Source organism: Prionailurus viverrinus, chromosome D1 (genome assembly GCF_022837055.1).
Source record: "Prionailurus viverrinus isolate Anna chromosome D1, UM_Priviv_1.0, whole genome shotgun sequence".
Taxonomy (NCBI): Eukaryota; Metazoa; Chordata; class Mammalia; order Carnivora; family Felidae; genus Prionailurus; species Prionailurus viverrinus.
In genome coordinates this window covers 26,441,405-26,454,750 of record NC_062570.1, presented here as the reverse complement: position 1 = coordinate 26,454,750, position 13,346 = coordinate 26,441,405, and the positions used below count along the sequence as shown (strand labels likewise).

General features: G+C 44.8%; 1 protein-coding gene across 1 annotated transcript in view; it reads right to left on the bottom strand.

The window, feature by feature from the left end:
• Window positions 1-201: 201 nt before the first annotated feature.
• The window catches only part of BARX2 (BARX homeobox 2), a 76,713-nt gene continuing 63,568 nt past the window's right edge, over window positions 202-13,346 (bottom strand). The window contains exons 3-4 of the mRNA XM_047824298.1: window positions 10,624-10,708; window positions 202-1,225 (exon numbers count right to left, since the gene is read on the bottom strand). Of these exons, the coding sequence (XP_047680254.1) occupies window positions 959-1,225; window positions 10,624-10,708 (352 nt within the window). The 3' untranslated portion in view covers window positions 202-958. The remainder of the gene's footprint in view (window positions 1,226-10,623; window positions 10,709-13,346) is intronic.

Below are 13,346 nucleotides of genomic sequence, written 5' to 3'. Positions count from 1 at the left end.
AAGGCTACAGTGTAAAGTGGCTGATGGCTGAGCGACTCTGGCAGAAGGCGGTGGGAGGGGTGGTGGGCAGAGCCCAATCTTTTATTTGACAGCGGGGGAAATTAAAGCCCAGGGAGCCGGGCTAGCTCTCTGGGTCTTTCTTTCCAGAAGACATATTCAGAAAGGGCTAAATATACTCCCCCGAAGAAACCAAACACCCAATCCTTTTGAAAGATTTATTTTTCATTAAAAAATAAAAGTTTTCTTAACATATCTGCATTGCAGCTTCAGGGATGGCAACTCAAAAAAGCAAGAAAAACAAGGCGTATCCGTTCTCAGGTCACCTGACCATCTTGTAATGGGTACAAAGGCACACGAGTCTTCAAACAAACTTTATTCAGAAACAAGTCTAATAATTCAGAACTCCCTTCCCCCAACTTTTCTTTGTCCGCCCTCACCGGCCCCACCCCCCCCCCCCAAAAAACAACCAAAACCATTAAATTCTCTTTCAAAACTACAGAAGTTAAGTGCTGAGTCAGCAAGGAAGCCAGGCGTGCTGCCCAAGATTCTCCATCTCTCTCTGCTTGGACGCCGGGCTGCCCAGAGGCTGGCAGGGAGAGAGCCAGAGCAGTCCTCCACCATGCCAGGTTGGGGCTCGCAACATGGGCAGGCCTCTTGCACCCAGCCCCGAAGCCACCACCCCAGTGGGGGCAGGCAGTTCCAAGGCACTGTTTCCCTTCGTCAAGGGCATCCCATGGCTAAAGCAGCCTTTCAGGAACAGAAAGGCCTAAGGCAAGCCAAGTCTTCATCAAATGCTTGTGATGAAAACCACTGAGACCCGTGGGAGAGAGGGGGACGTGGATCTCTTGTCCCCCTCCCCCCCACCGAGTTTACCAGGCTTTGGGAAGCGGTTCCCTATTCTCCCTGCCTTCTCTTTCCATTCCTCCCCATCTCCCCCTTCCCCCCAAAGAGTTTTATTTTAGCTTGATGGTGGGGGTTCCGAAGAGGCTACTGGCAACTCTTGGGGCTGGCCTGGGGGCTCTGGCATCTCTAAGGGGACATCGCATGCTTTTGCTTCCTGTGTGTCACAGAGCTCCTCCTGTCTCTGGGAGGGTGCAAGGCGCTCCTGGCTCTGGGCCTGGCTGTTCATCTTCTCTTCAGCTTCAATCTCTTCTGAGGTGGGGATGGAGTTCTTCTTGGGACGACCTTTGGGTTTTGTGGGTGCTTCCTGTCCACCTTTAAGAACCTATATGGGAAAAAAGGATGGTCATTAAATCTAATAAAGAACTTCCTCCCTCCTCTTTCCCAGTCAAGAGCATCTATACCATCCATTCCCAGCAGTGATGGCCTGGCAAAAAGGATTTTCAACTCATCACTTCTAGGGTATAAAGACATTTTCATTCGTTAAATGTTCATTACTCATTTTCCGTCAATATTACATATTTTGGCATTAAATAAAATGATCACAAACACATTTAAAAAATCCAACTTCAACGGTAAGGAAAGAAATAAAACATTAAAATATTACTGTGATTTCTGTCAAGTTGACAAGTTAAAAGAAAAAGACAGTATTTATAGCAAGCAGGAAGAGAAATACTCATACTCCAGTATGGAAGTGTAAAGGGTACAACCATCTCAAAAGGCAATCTGAGAATTCAAATCAAAAGTCTTAAAATGTGTACACTCTGACATAGAAATTCCACTTCTAGTAATTAAGCCTAAGGAAGTCATCAAAGACTGATGTAAAGATTGATCTGCAAAAAATGTTCATCAAAGAATTGGTTTTAACAGCAGAAACTGGGGGAAATATACTCTAAATTTCTGCTATATGATTGGTAGATAATTATAGTATATCCCAAACAGAGAGTAGTTGATAACCAATTACAGTTATTATGTAGGAGAATGTTTAGTGATACGGGAAATATTATTAATATGCTTTTGTGGAAAACAGGTTATACCAGCATAATCCAAACTAGAGGACAGACAACTATATACCACCTTGTTTGCAGTATCAAGATCATCAATCATTTTTAAATTTTTTTTGTATTTTCTAATTTTTTTCAAACAATGATCATATATTTCTGTAATCAGAAAAAAATGTAAGAAATATAGAATTGTATCTATAAAGAACTTATCAAACTCAACACCCAAAAGACATAATCCAGTGAAGAAATGGGCAAAAGACATGAACAGACACTTTTCCAAAGAAGATATCCAGATGGCTAACAGACACATGAAAATGTGCTCAGCATCACTCATCATCAGGCAAATCCATATCAAAACCACAATGAGATACTACCTCACATCTGTCAGAATGGATAAAATGAGTAAATCAGGCAACAACAGGTGTTGGTGAGGATGTGAACAAAGAGGAACCCTTTTGCACTGCTGGTGGGAATGCAAACTGGTGTGGCCACTCTGGAAAACAGGATGGAGGTTCCCCGAAAACTTAAAAATAGAGCTACCCTACGGCCCAGCAATTGCACTAGATATTTATCCAAAGGATACAGGTGCGCTGTTTCAAAGGGGCACATGCAACCCAATGTTTATAGCAGCACTATCGACAATAGCCAAAGCGTGGAAAGACAACAAATGTCCATCGACTAATGAACAGATAAAGAAGATGTGGTATATATATACAATGGAATATCACTCAGTGATCAAAAAGAATGAGATCTTGCCATTTGCAACAAATGGATGGAACTAGAATGTATTATGCTAAGCAAAGTCAGTCAGAGAAAGACAAATATCATATGATTTCATTCATATGTGGAATTTAAGATACAAAACAGATGAACATAAGGGAAGGGAAGCAAAAATAATATAAAGACAGAGAGGAAGACAAGCCATAAGAGACTCTTTAAAAAATTTTTAATATTTATTCATTTTTGAGAGAGAAAGACAGAGTGTGGGGGGGGGGGGTGCAGAGAGGGAGACGCAGAATCCAAAGCAGGCTCCAGGCTCTGAGATGTCAGCACAGAGCCCAATGCAGGGCTCAAACCCATGAGCAGCAAGATCATGACCTGAGCCAAAGTTGGACGCTTAACCGACTGAGCCACCCAGGTGCCCCATGAGACTCTTAAATACAGAGAACAAATTGAGGGTTGCTGGAAGGGTGTTGGGTGGGGGGATGGGCTAAATGGGCAATGGGCTTTAAGGAGGGCACTTGTTGGGATGAGCACTGGGTGTTATATGTAAATGATGAATCACTAAATTCTATTCCTGAATCATTATTACCCTATTATATATGTTAACTAACTTGGATGTAAATTTCAAAAACATGTTTAAAAACTGAAAAAAAAAGAAATATAGAATTATAGTGTTCAAGGATGTAGTAGAGAATAGAAAGTTCTAGCTCGCTTTGAAAGCAGAATAACTAGATTAAATGCTAATTCTGTTACTTTTCTGTTTTGTCTTTGGGAGAGTTCAGAGTTCTTTAAAGACTCTGAGCCTCAGTTTCCTTATCTGCAAAACAGAGATAATAATACCTTATCTCACAGGGTGACCAACAGATAGTGTACTGGAAAGAACAAGAACTTTTTCTGAATGGCAGATTTCCTCGGTCCAGAATAGGCCTCCCACCCTCCTCATCTGGTTAACTCAGGTTAGATAGTGCTTCTCCTGGGAGCCTTCTGTGATCTCCCAAGTGGAAGTCCAACACCCTCCACCATGTGCCCTATGAGCTCTTACACTCCCTCCATGCGAGCACTTTTCATAAACCACTGTCACTGCATGTTTACTTGCCTGTCCCACCCACTCAGCCCTTGCACATAGCAGGCATTCAATAACTGGTATTGAACAACAAGCCTTTTCCTAGAGGTGAAGAAAGATATAAAGCAAGCAAAATAGCAGTATCCCAAATGGCCTTTGCTGATCTCACACATTATTATCCCAGTGTGTGATGTTCACAAGGGTACCATGACTTACGAAGGGGTAACTCTAAAAATATTTATGTGTTACTTTAGAACATAACAGACAGTCCTTCCACTGGCTCTGTACTCTGGTGTGGTTTAGTTGTTGATTTTCTCAGCAGCTAGTGAGAAGGGCTTCAGGAGTACCTGGATTAGCACAGATAATTAGGAGGGAACTATATTTTTGCTGCTTACATAACTAGCTTAATCTTACCTTCCGTAGTTGAACAGAGGCTCCTTGAAGGTGAATCCTACATCTATCCCTTGCGTCAGGCTCTAGGCAAGCAACTTCTAACTACATCTCTGCAGTCACTAAATACTTACTCTTTCCTTTGAGAGGAGCACAGGATCTCCAGTGCCAAATTGTAAGAATGAATGAATTCAATAAACCATAGGTTCTTTTTTTAAAACAGCTTTACTGAGATATAATTCACATACCATACACTTCATCCATTCATATCGACAATTCTGTGATTTTTAGTACAGTCAGAATTGTACAACTATCACCAGAATCCAATTTTAGAACATTTTCATTGCCCCCCAAAAGAAACCCCACACTCGTTAACAGTCATTCTGTATTTCTCCCCAGCCCCTGCTCCCCAACCCTAGGCAACCACTGATCTTGATTCTGTTTCCACAAATTTGCCTACTCTGGACATTTCATATGAATTAGGTTATACAATATGTCATCCTTTGTGACTGGCTTCTTTTCAGTCAGCATAATGTTTTCAAGGGTCATCTATGTTGTAGCATATATCGATATTTCAATTCCGTTTTATGGCCAACTAATATAGACTGTATGGATATGCCACATTCCATCTGCCCATGCATCAATTGATGGGCACCTGGGTTGCTTCTACCTTTTGGCTGCTGTGAACAGTGCTGCCATGAAGATGGGTATAGAAGTATCTGTTCAGTTCTTTTGGGTACATACCTACAAATGGAATTGCTGGTCATAGGGTCACTACATTTTTTTGACGAGCTCCCAGACCTGTTTTCTAAAGCAGTGGCACCATGCCAATCAGCAGTATATGAAGGTTCCAGCTCTCCATATGCTCACCAATACTTGATATTCTATCTTTGTGGTTATAGCCATGCCGGTGGGTAGGAAGTGGTCTCCCGTGTAAGTTGCACTTCCCTGATGACTAACGACGTTTGGCATCTTTTCCTGTGCTTATGGGCCAGCTCTGTGTCTTCTTTAGAAGAAGAATCCTTTGCCCATTTGAAAATCTGGTTGTCTTTTTATTACTGAGTTGTAATAGCTTTTTATACATTCTGGATACAGGTCCATTATCAGATACAAGATTTGCAAATGCATTCTCCCATTCTGTGTATTGTCTTTTTGCTTTCTTGAGGATGTCCTTTACAGCACAAAGGTTTTTAATGTTGATGAAGCCCAGTTTATTTTCTCTTTTGTTGATTGTGCTTTTAGTGTGCTAAGCGGGTTTTGCCAAATCCAAGGCTGTGCATAATTACTCTTAAATTTTCTTCTAAGAGTTTTACGTTAGCTTTTACATTTAGGTCTGGGATTCACTTTATTTTTTGTATATGGCACGAGGAAACCCATTAGCTCTCAGTAAACACCTCCTTCTAGCCAGGAATCTGCTTGGCCACTGTACTTTCCATGCAAACAGCAAACACAGAGATATGAAGGGGACCTCTAACAAGGGATACATGCTGACAGAATCCACCTCTGGGGAGAAGGCGTCCCTATATATTCCTTTTCACATAAGTCAGCATCTGATTTTTAATTCAGTCTGAGTGTAGGCTGTTGAAAGCACCCAGATGTGCCAAGATGGAATTGACATGTTGAAAGCAGCTCCACTTGGTATAAAAGAGGTTATACAAAATTAAGTTGCCCCATATAGTAATCAAGTTATAAAAGGGCAGGTCTAAGGAAGCCACCTAATTGGCAAAAGAAAGTCCAGCCCAGCAATTAGAGAACACCACCCACACAGCTTGGATAGACCCCACCTGGCTGTTTTCCTACCGCATGAAAAAAAATAATAATAAAAACAATCAGACCATTTTCTAAATGGAATAAAACATTCCAGCACAAGCAGTAATTAGGAGATAACTACCCTCTTGGCTGCTTCCCGCACTCAACCTCTGGCCCCCTGCCTCCCAGCACACCTGAGATGTGCCATTATCTCACAACCGCCCCACTCCAGGAGCTGCACATTCTCATGCACCCTGTGGCCCTCCTCCCCAGATCCCTCCTTCCCAATGACTCCTAAAGCCAGTTTAGTTCCCTTGGTTGGGAGAGTCAGACAACCCACTGCTCTCGAGGTCACATGCCTCTTGGAAAAACAGCTTGCACACCATCTACGTCTATTAGCTGTGCCTGCTGCCAGTCTGCCTCAGAACTCTAAAACTAGAGTTTTACAACTGTTTTTCAAATGTTCTGTTGCTGAAGATGTCAGGACAGGCCTCTCTTCCCTTCCCAAGGCGCTTGGGTCAGGGACAGGCAGTTTGACAGCACAGCTGTAATGTCAATGCAGGGAGGAACCCTCTACCTCCTCCATTACTCAGACAGGAAACCGAGCAGGCAGAAGTGGTTTGTCGTGGTCAAAGAGCAAGCCGAGGGCAGGGCTGGGATTTGAACACAAAACCCTGCCCATTTGAACCTAACGCTCATTGTGCATAATGTACAAAGGATACCTAAAATGTGCCGCTGTTATTTCTTTTTTTCCTTTTTTTTTTTTTAAGGTTTATTTATTTTTGAGAGAGAGTAAGAGCACAAGCAGGGGAGGGGCAGAGAGAGAGAAGACTGGACTGAAGGGGGCTTTGCGCTGACAGCAGTGAACCCAATGCGGGGCTTGACCTCACGAATTGCGGGATCACAACCTGAGCCAAAGTTGGATGCCCAACCAACTGAGCCAACCACTGAGCAGCCCTGTGCTCCTGTTATTTCTAATATTCATCTGCAGTTATGCAGTCTCCCAGCAGACCCTCGGCCACGGACTCATTAACCGGGGTGCTTTTTGCTCCTTTTTCTCTGTCTTCATTTGCAGCTCTCTGGAGCAGTGAGAGTCTGCTAAACTGATGAGTGTTCCCAAGCAGTGAGAGGCAAGTTCAGATTCTCCAGCATGAATCTCTTCCCAGCACCCTGTTCAGCAGCCTTTCTATCCTAAAGGCCCAGTGGTGCCTCAAGCAGGGCCCCAAACACGAAGACACTGACTGGGAGACGACCCAGCAAGTGCTCAGTGAGAAAGAACAAACAGCCAGGATCGCTCTCATCCAAAAGAAACGTTCAGCTGGAAATTTCAGCTTGTGTCTCCTGGCCTCCGAAAGCATGGATAGGTAAATGAGGAGGAGGAGGAGGAGGAGGGTGGCAGCTAAATTTCTCAGCTGCATACTATGCAGCAGGCATGGTGGTAAGAGCTTTACAGGGATTAGCTCAGTCAACACCACAACCCTATAAGGTACATGTATATTAGGCATTGTACTAACGAGGGAACAGGCGCACAGAGGTTAAGTAACCTGCTCAAGATTACATAGACAGTAACTGGTAGCATTGTGTGGAATTGCTGCCTATTCTGGAGACTTGCTGATGATGGTACATGGTCTGTGGCCCACCCAATTCTGTGACCGGGGCAGGAAGGTGGTGAATACATTTGGATCCTCTCACAGAACAGAACTGCGTGTTAGAGCTGAAAGAGATCACTGAATAATGAGGCACTTTCAGCCTGTTGCAAAACATTCTGGGTCCTCCTGGAACTAAAGCCAAAGAGAAATGGAGTGGAGGGTGAGCGTCCCATCTAATGTGCAAGATTAAATTTACCCAACCTGCTATAGCTTACAAATGCTGACCGGTAAAAACTAGTCAGAGATGCTATCTGGCCTCTGGCAGCACTATCCTTGGCCGCCGTGTGAATAACTCAGAATCAACTGCTAATCTTTTTCCAGTTCCAATTAGGTTACTAGCCTTGAGACATCTTTATTACCCAATTAGCTTTTTCTTTTTCTCCCAGTACTTGAGATAGCCTTGAAAGAGTTTTACCAGGAAAACATGAGGCAATCAGGCTCAGGCCCCCAATAATGGCTCGCTGTTCTGGGGGAGTCGGAACTCAGACCCACAAACTGAGCAACGACCCTCTCTCTCCTTTTAGCTCTGGCCATTCTGAAGTAGTTCAAGTGCTCCAAGGATTTCTGCCCATGACGCTCTTCCCACCTTCGCTTGTCCCACTTCTATTCACCCACTAAAACCAACGTGAAGCCCTCCCTTCTCTATCCTGATTCTGAACCCAGTAAATCCCCCTGTTGCCCTGATCACTCTGAATGATTACTAGTTTTACAGGTCGGTCTCCTCCTCCTTGACTGAGTATCTAGCTCTAATTTTATTTTGGAACGGACGGGTTCATGACCTACCTTTGCATCTCCATTGCCTGGTGCTCCAATATATGCTCAATAAATAACTGGTGAATGGAGAGCTTGGCGCTCTTGCTTCCTAAAGGGACCTGAATGTGGTGGGCCTGTGGCACGCTGAGGTTCAATCTGCTCACTTACTTCCATCTTGCCTTATACCATATGGATAACCAGCTCACACTGTGCCTGTAGCACAGTGGCAGGTGACCAGCAAGTGACGTCAGAGGCAAAGGCACACGCTCGTCCCACGGGCATCGGGCGGTGCTGGCAGGGATGGCGAGCTGTCAATTCATTAATCGTCTGACTCACGAAGAGATTGCTGATAACCGATTTCAACAATGCCTCTGCCGCTCAGGAGACATTGATGTCGACGATGATGATTGACGGAGGAAGGAGGTGGGTGGCAGACTTGCCCAAAATCAGTTAGGGAGGGACAGGCATGGGAACTTGGCCCAGGGTTTCTAACTCCCAGATCTGGTTCCTTCTGAGATCAGTCCCCCAGGAGGTTTCCGCCATCGTTTTCACGTGTGTGTTAGCGTTCTCGAGGTGTTGTGATGAACACTATTTAACTGAATCCCATTTATCCGGCACCTTCTCCCAGCACCCTTCTCACATACCTGTCCTCTGAACTCTTGTGGGCTTATACACCACCCAGTAATTATAACTCATCATCATGTGCTCCCTGGCTGCTTCCTGGACCTCGATTCCCCAGCTAGATCACAAATGCCATGAAGGCAGGCTTACATCTTATTTCGTTATTTCCCATAATGCCTAGGACAAGGCATGGCTCACAAGAGAGGCTAACACACGTGCTGATTCACCCAGCGTATGTGTGTTTTGCACACACAAGTGACATCTAGACCTCGCCTCACAAGCACTCCGCGAGCCACACGGCCTCCACCTTCATGAACATCCCTTCCGCTCAGGCTCAGGCCTTCCCAGAGGAAATGATGAGATTTGCCTAGGAATTTCCTTCTGGGAAGATAAATGCTGCCTTGCTGGCTTTTTTTTTTTTAATGTTTCCCATTAATATTAACTTACAATGTATTTATTTTTCTCATTGTTAGCAGACAACAGCAAGAACTAAAGTTTTCAGAAAAAATTACTGGACAAAAACACAAAAAATGAGACAATGTCTCACTATCTATTAGCTATTAAAAATATCTATTAGCTTACTTGTTTTCCTGAAAACTAGGGGATGGAGAATTACCTTAGCTATTCTCCAATGGCTAAGGTAATATTCCCCAGTGATTGTATAAAAAAAAAAAAAATCAGATTCTAGCCTTTGAAATGCCAGAGAAGATGGCGCATGACCAGCTGGGTTAGCAAATTAGAATGTCAACCAAGCAGGCCTGGACCCCCTGGTCCATGCGAGACGAGAAAGGACCAGTAGGATTCAGTGAGGATTGACAAAGGACCAGGTCCCAGGTTTCTGACGATTACAATTCTGAGGTTTCTGAGTATTCCTGGTCCCTAAAGAAAATAGGCTGCTTCCCAGCCTCTTTTCCCAGCTCACCTCTGTTCTCTGGGCTTTGACCTTTTCCCCTTGCAGTTTACAAAACTGGAAATGAAACACTCAACTACTTGGGAAGTTTGGATTTAACACATCTTTCAAACTGTTTTTGTTTTTTTTTTTTTTTTTTAAAGGAAGCTGAGTTCCTCAAAACATAAGAGATGTAGATTTGTTTTTTTGGGGGGGGTTGTTTAGAGAGATGTTTCTGTTCATCAGTCCATTGAAAAACCAAAGATGGAATGAGGCATTAGCTAGGTGGTAGAGCAGTATGAGGGACCCCGTAGTCCTTATATCAAGTGCATCAGAGGAAGCTGGGAGCTTGTTAGCACATGCATTCCCAGCCCTGTCACAGACCTCTGCAGTCAGGGTGTTGGGAGGCTCCTGGAGTTCTACGTTTTTGCCTGCAACCCAGGTTATTCTGATACCCACTAAAGTTTGAGAATCACTGCATTACAGGACACAGAGCTACAGGAACAACAGATGGGTCCTATATGTCATTATAAACAAAGAATACTGACTTCTATTCTAAGCTACTGGTGGGAGGGGGAAGGAAGTTCTTTGAAAAGGCTAGCAGGTGGGGTTAAAACTAGCAACTGAGAAGCTTGTGGGCTTTCTTTTATTTCTAAGGAAACTGTGAAGAAGAATATCCTTCTGGTCAGGAAATCCAGGTCAGGAGGAATGACTTATCTGACTGTTCAAACTGCCTCCCCCCACAGCCAGCATCATGATAGCAATCACACTCTCTGGAACCCAAACCACCAAATGGTCCTTCCTGCCACCTTACCAGCCCTGTAGTAAGAATTTTTCCCATCATGATGGGCACACGGTGAGACTCACTCTCTTCTTTCTTACCATTTTCTTCCACTTCATCCTGCGGTTCTGATACCAAGTCTTCACCTGCAGTTGAGTGAGTCCCAGAGACTGGGCCAAGTCCAACCTAGAAGGCATGAGATACAGAGGAAGGATGAGGAAGGAGGGAAAGGGCAGTAGAGATGGGGTCCTTTGACCAACTCTGGCACTGCTATCAATGCGTGAACATCCCCCATTAAACCAGTTCTTCCCCCCAAAACTATACTTTCCAAGAATCTCATGGATGAAACTCTGGGAACCTAGAAAACAGTTGCCCACACCCACAGATACCTAGGGCAATCATCCTGGAAACATTCACTGTCTACACTGGACCCAAAGAGGATTTCTCAGCCTTGACTGCAAAGTCCTCTTTCTGACCTGACAGAGTCTTTATGGGATCCTACACAAAATAAGGGCTCTGACACCCAAATCCATACTGGAAAGGAAAAGTTAAGACCTATCATCCTTGTCAAAATCCTGCTCATCATCCCAGATCTGGCTCAAGCCACTCTCCCCCACCCCCCACCAGGTGAGCCTCCCCACACCCATGACACCTCCCATGGATTATCTGCTCTGTACCTTCCCAACTGTTAGCCCTCACCGAGGTGGCTCCACATTCTCAAGTGTTCTCTAACTGTTTCACATGAATAATTTGTGCCTCCCTGACTCAACTGCAAGGGCAGAGTCCACAAATGTGCCTATCACATTCTAAAGCCAGACCAAGAACTCAAAAATACCTTCTGATGGATTGATTCATTCCTGCTCAAAAATACCTTCTGATGGATTGATTCATTCCTTGTAGCTGCCCTAAACTGTTATAATGGTAGACTCCAAATGAAATTAAATCAGTAGCCCCTCCTGTTTCCCATTCTGCTTTTAACCACGGTTCTGCATTTTTCTGTAGCCTTCTGAAAAGTCCTGAATGTCAAAGCCATTCCTGGGAGGTGTGAGGTTGGAGCTACTTCTGACAACAGAGCAACTATTTCTTGAGTACCCAGGCCCCCGTGCTAAGCCCCTGACATATGCTGTCTTATTTCTTTCATTCACAGTGCTGTGAAGTAGGTATAATTATTCCCCATCTTATGGATGAGAGATTTGAAGCTTGGAGAGACTAGAATCTCTTGTTAACCATGGCTAAATCCTGTCTGCTACCTGCTTTTGTAAATAAAGTTTTGTTACGTACTGTCCGTGGCGGCTTTCATGCTACAACCTGAGAGTTGAATGGTGGAGACAAAGACTATATGGCCCACAAAACCGAAAATATTTTCTCGCTGACCCTGTACAAGAAAAACTTTGCTGACCCTTGGTAGATGATCCTAGAGTGAGAAGTGGAGCCAGAATTCAAACTTGCTTACGTCTGTCTTCTAGTCCTCCTCCTGTATAGGGGCTCCCCTCCACCCACCATATTTTTGTACAAGTTAGATCTGTCAAAGGGAAGTCCTCGCTCAAGCTTTTGTGGAGAAGAATGCAGGGGTGGGTGCCACATCATAAGGTGTAGCAAACAACCCAACTGGAGCATATTAAATGTGAAAAAGAACCAGGCTTCCAAACCCAGTCCTCAAGATTACAACTACTTTGTTGACCTACTTTGTTAAGAACCCCAGGTCTACCTGAGCATCAACTGGTTGGACCGCCTCCTTGAGCCAACCCTAGCTGTCTCCCTGTGGCTCCAACCTGGGTCACTGCAGAAGTATGGACAGCTAGAGCAGTAATTTGGGATGAGCATCCTTGATATAATGAGCAGGGGTCACCACTTTCAAGGGTCCCAGGATTCTGAGGATTACAATTCTGAGGTTTCTAAGGATCATAATTTGTGGATCTAAGGTCCCTTATCTCACACAAACCTTCAGAGCCAAGAACCTGAGCCTTAGGGACTCCCAGGTGTGAGTTCTCAGCTCCAACTATCTTCCCCGTGAGAGTGACGAGCAACATATCACCATCAGGAAGGCCAATGGGTATCGGCAATGAAGGTTCCAGGTGCTAATTCCTGGTACTGCCCGGTGCACTGCCCAGCCCCCCTGCTCCGACTAGAGTGCAAAATTTAAACCTCCAATACTAAACACAGTCTTTCTCCGAGGAACTTCAGAACCTATCTTAAATCTGCATTCATGTATGTCTGGCCGTCCCAGGAAAAGGGCTACTGGAAGCTAACAGTTTTATTGAAAGTGATTAACAGACTGAAGCTAATAAAGCCCCGGTGCCAACAGCACTTAGGTCTCCCCCGCTAACGTAGAGCTGTTTCCCAGGCAGTCATTCATGAAGAACCAAGGACCCAGGGGGCCATGCCACAGGCTTCTGGTCTCCCAGGCTTCCACCGTGCCTTCCAGCCCGGTTCACCTGAGGCCATCAGGTGCATTAGTCAATGGAAGGCTCAGTTCGCAGCTCTGTGCGTTGTGTTAGCACATGGCGTTAGCTCACTTGGGAAAAATGCACCCCTGACTCACTCTGGCTACAGAAACAGCTTCACTGTCATCAGCTTTCTCTCATTACCTGCCACCGTTACAAATTCTCACTTCCCTGCATATTCACTTAAATGGGGTCACCTAGGAAACTGGAGAAACAAACAAAGGGGAAGAGGGAGAAAGCTGTGGGAGGAGGGAGTGCTCATGGCCCTGGTCACGTACATAGGGAGGTGAGGAACACGGGAGAGGGCGGGTTAAGGCGGCAGCTTCCATGCCAACCAGATGGTGTCCTTCTCCCCAGGCAAGTGAATCAATCCTACGTAG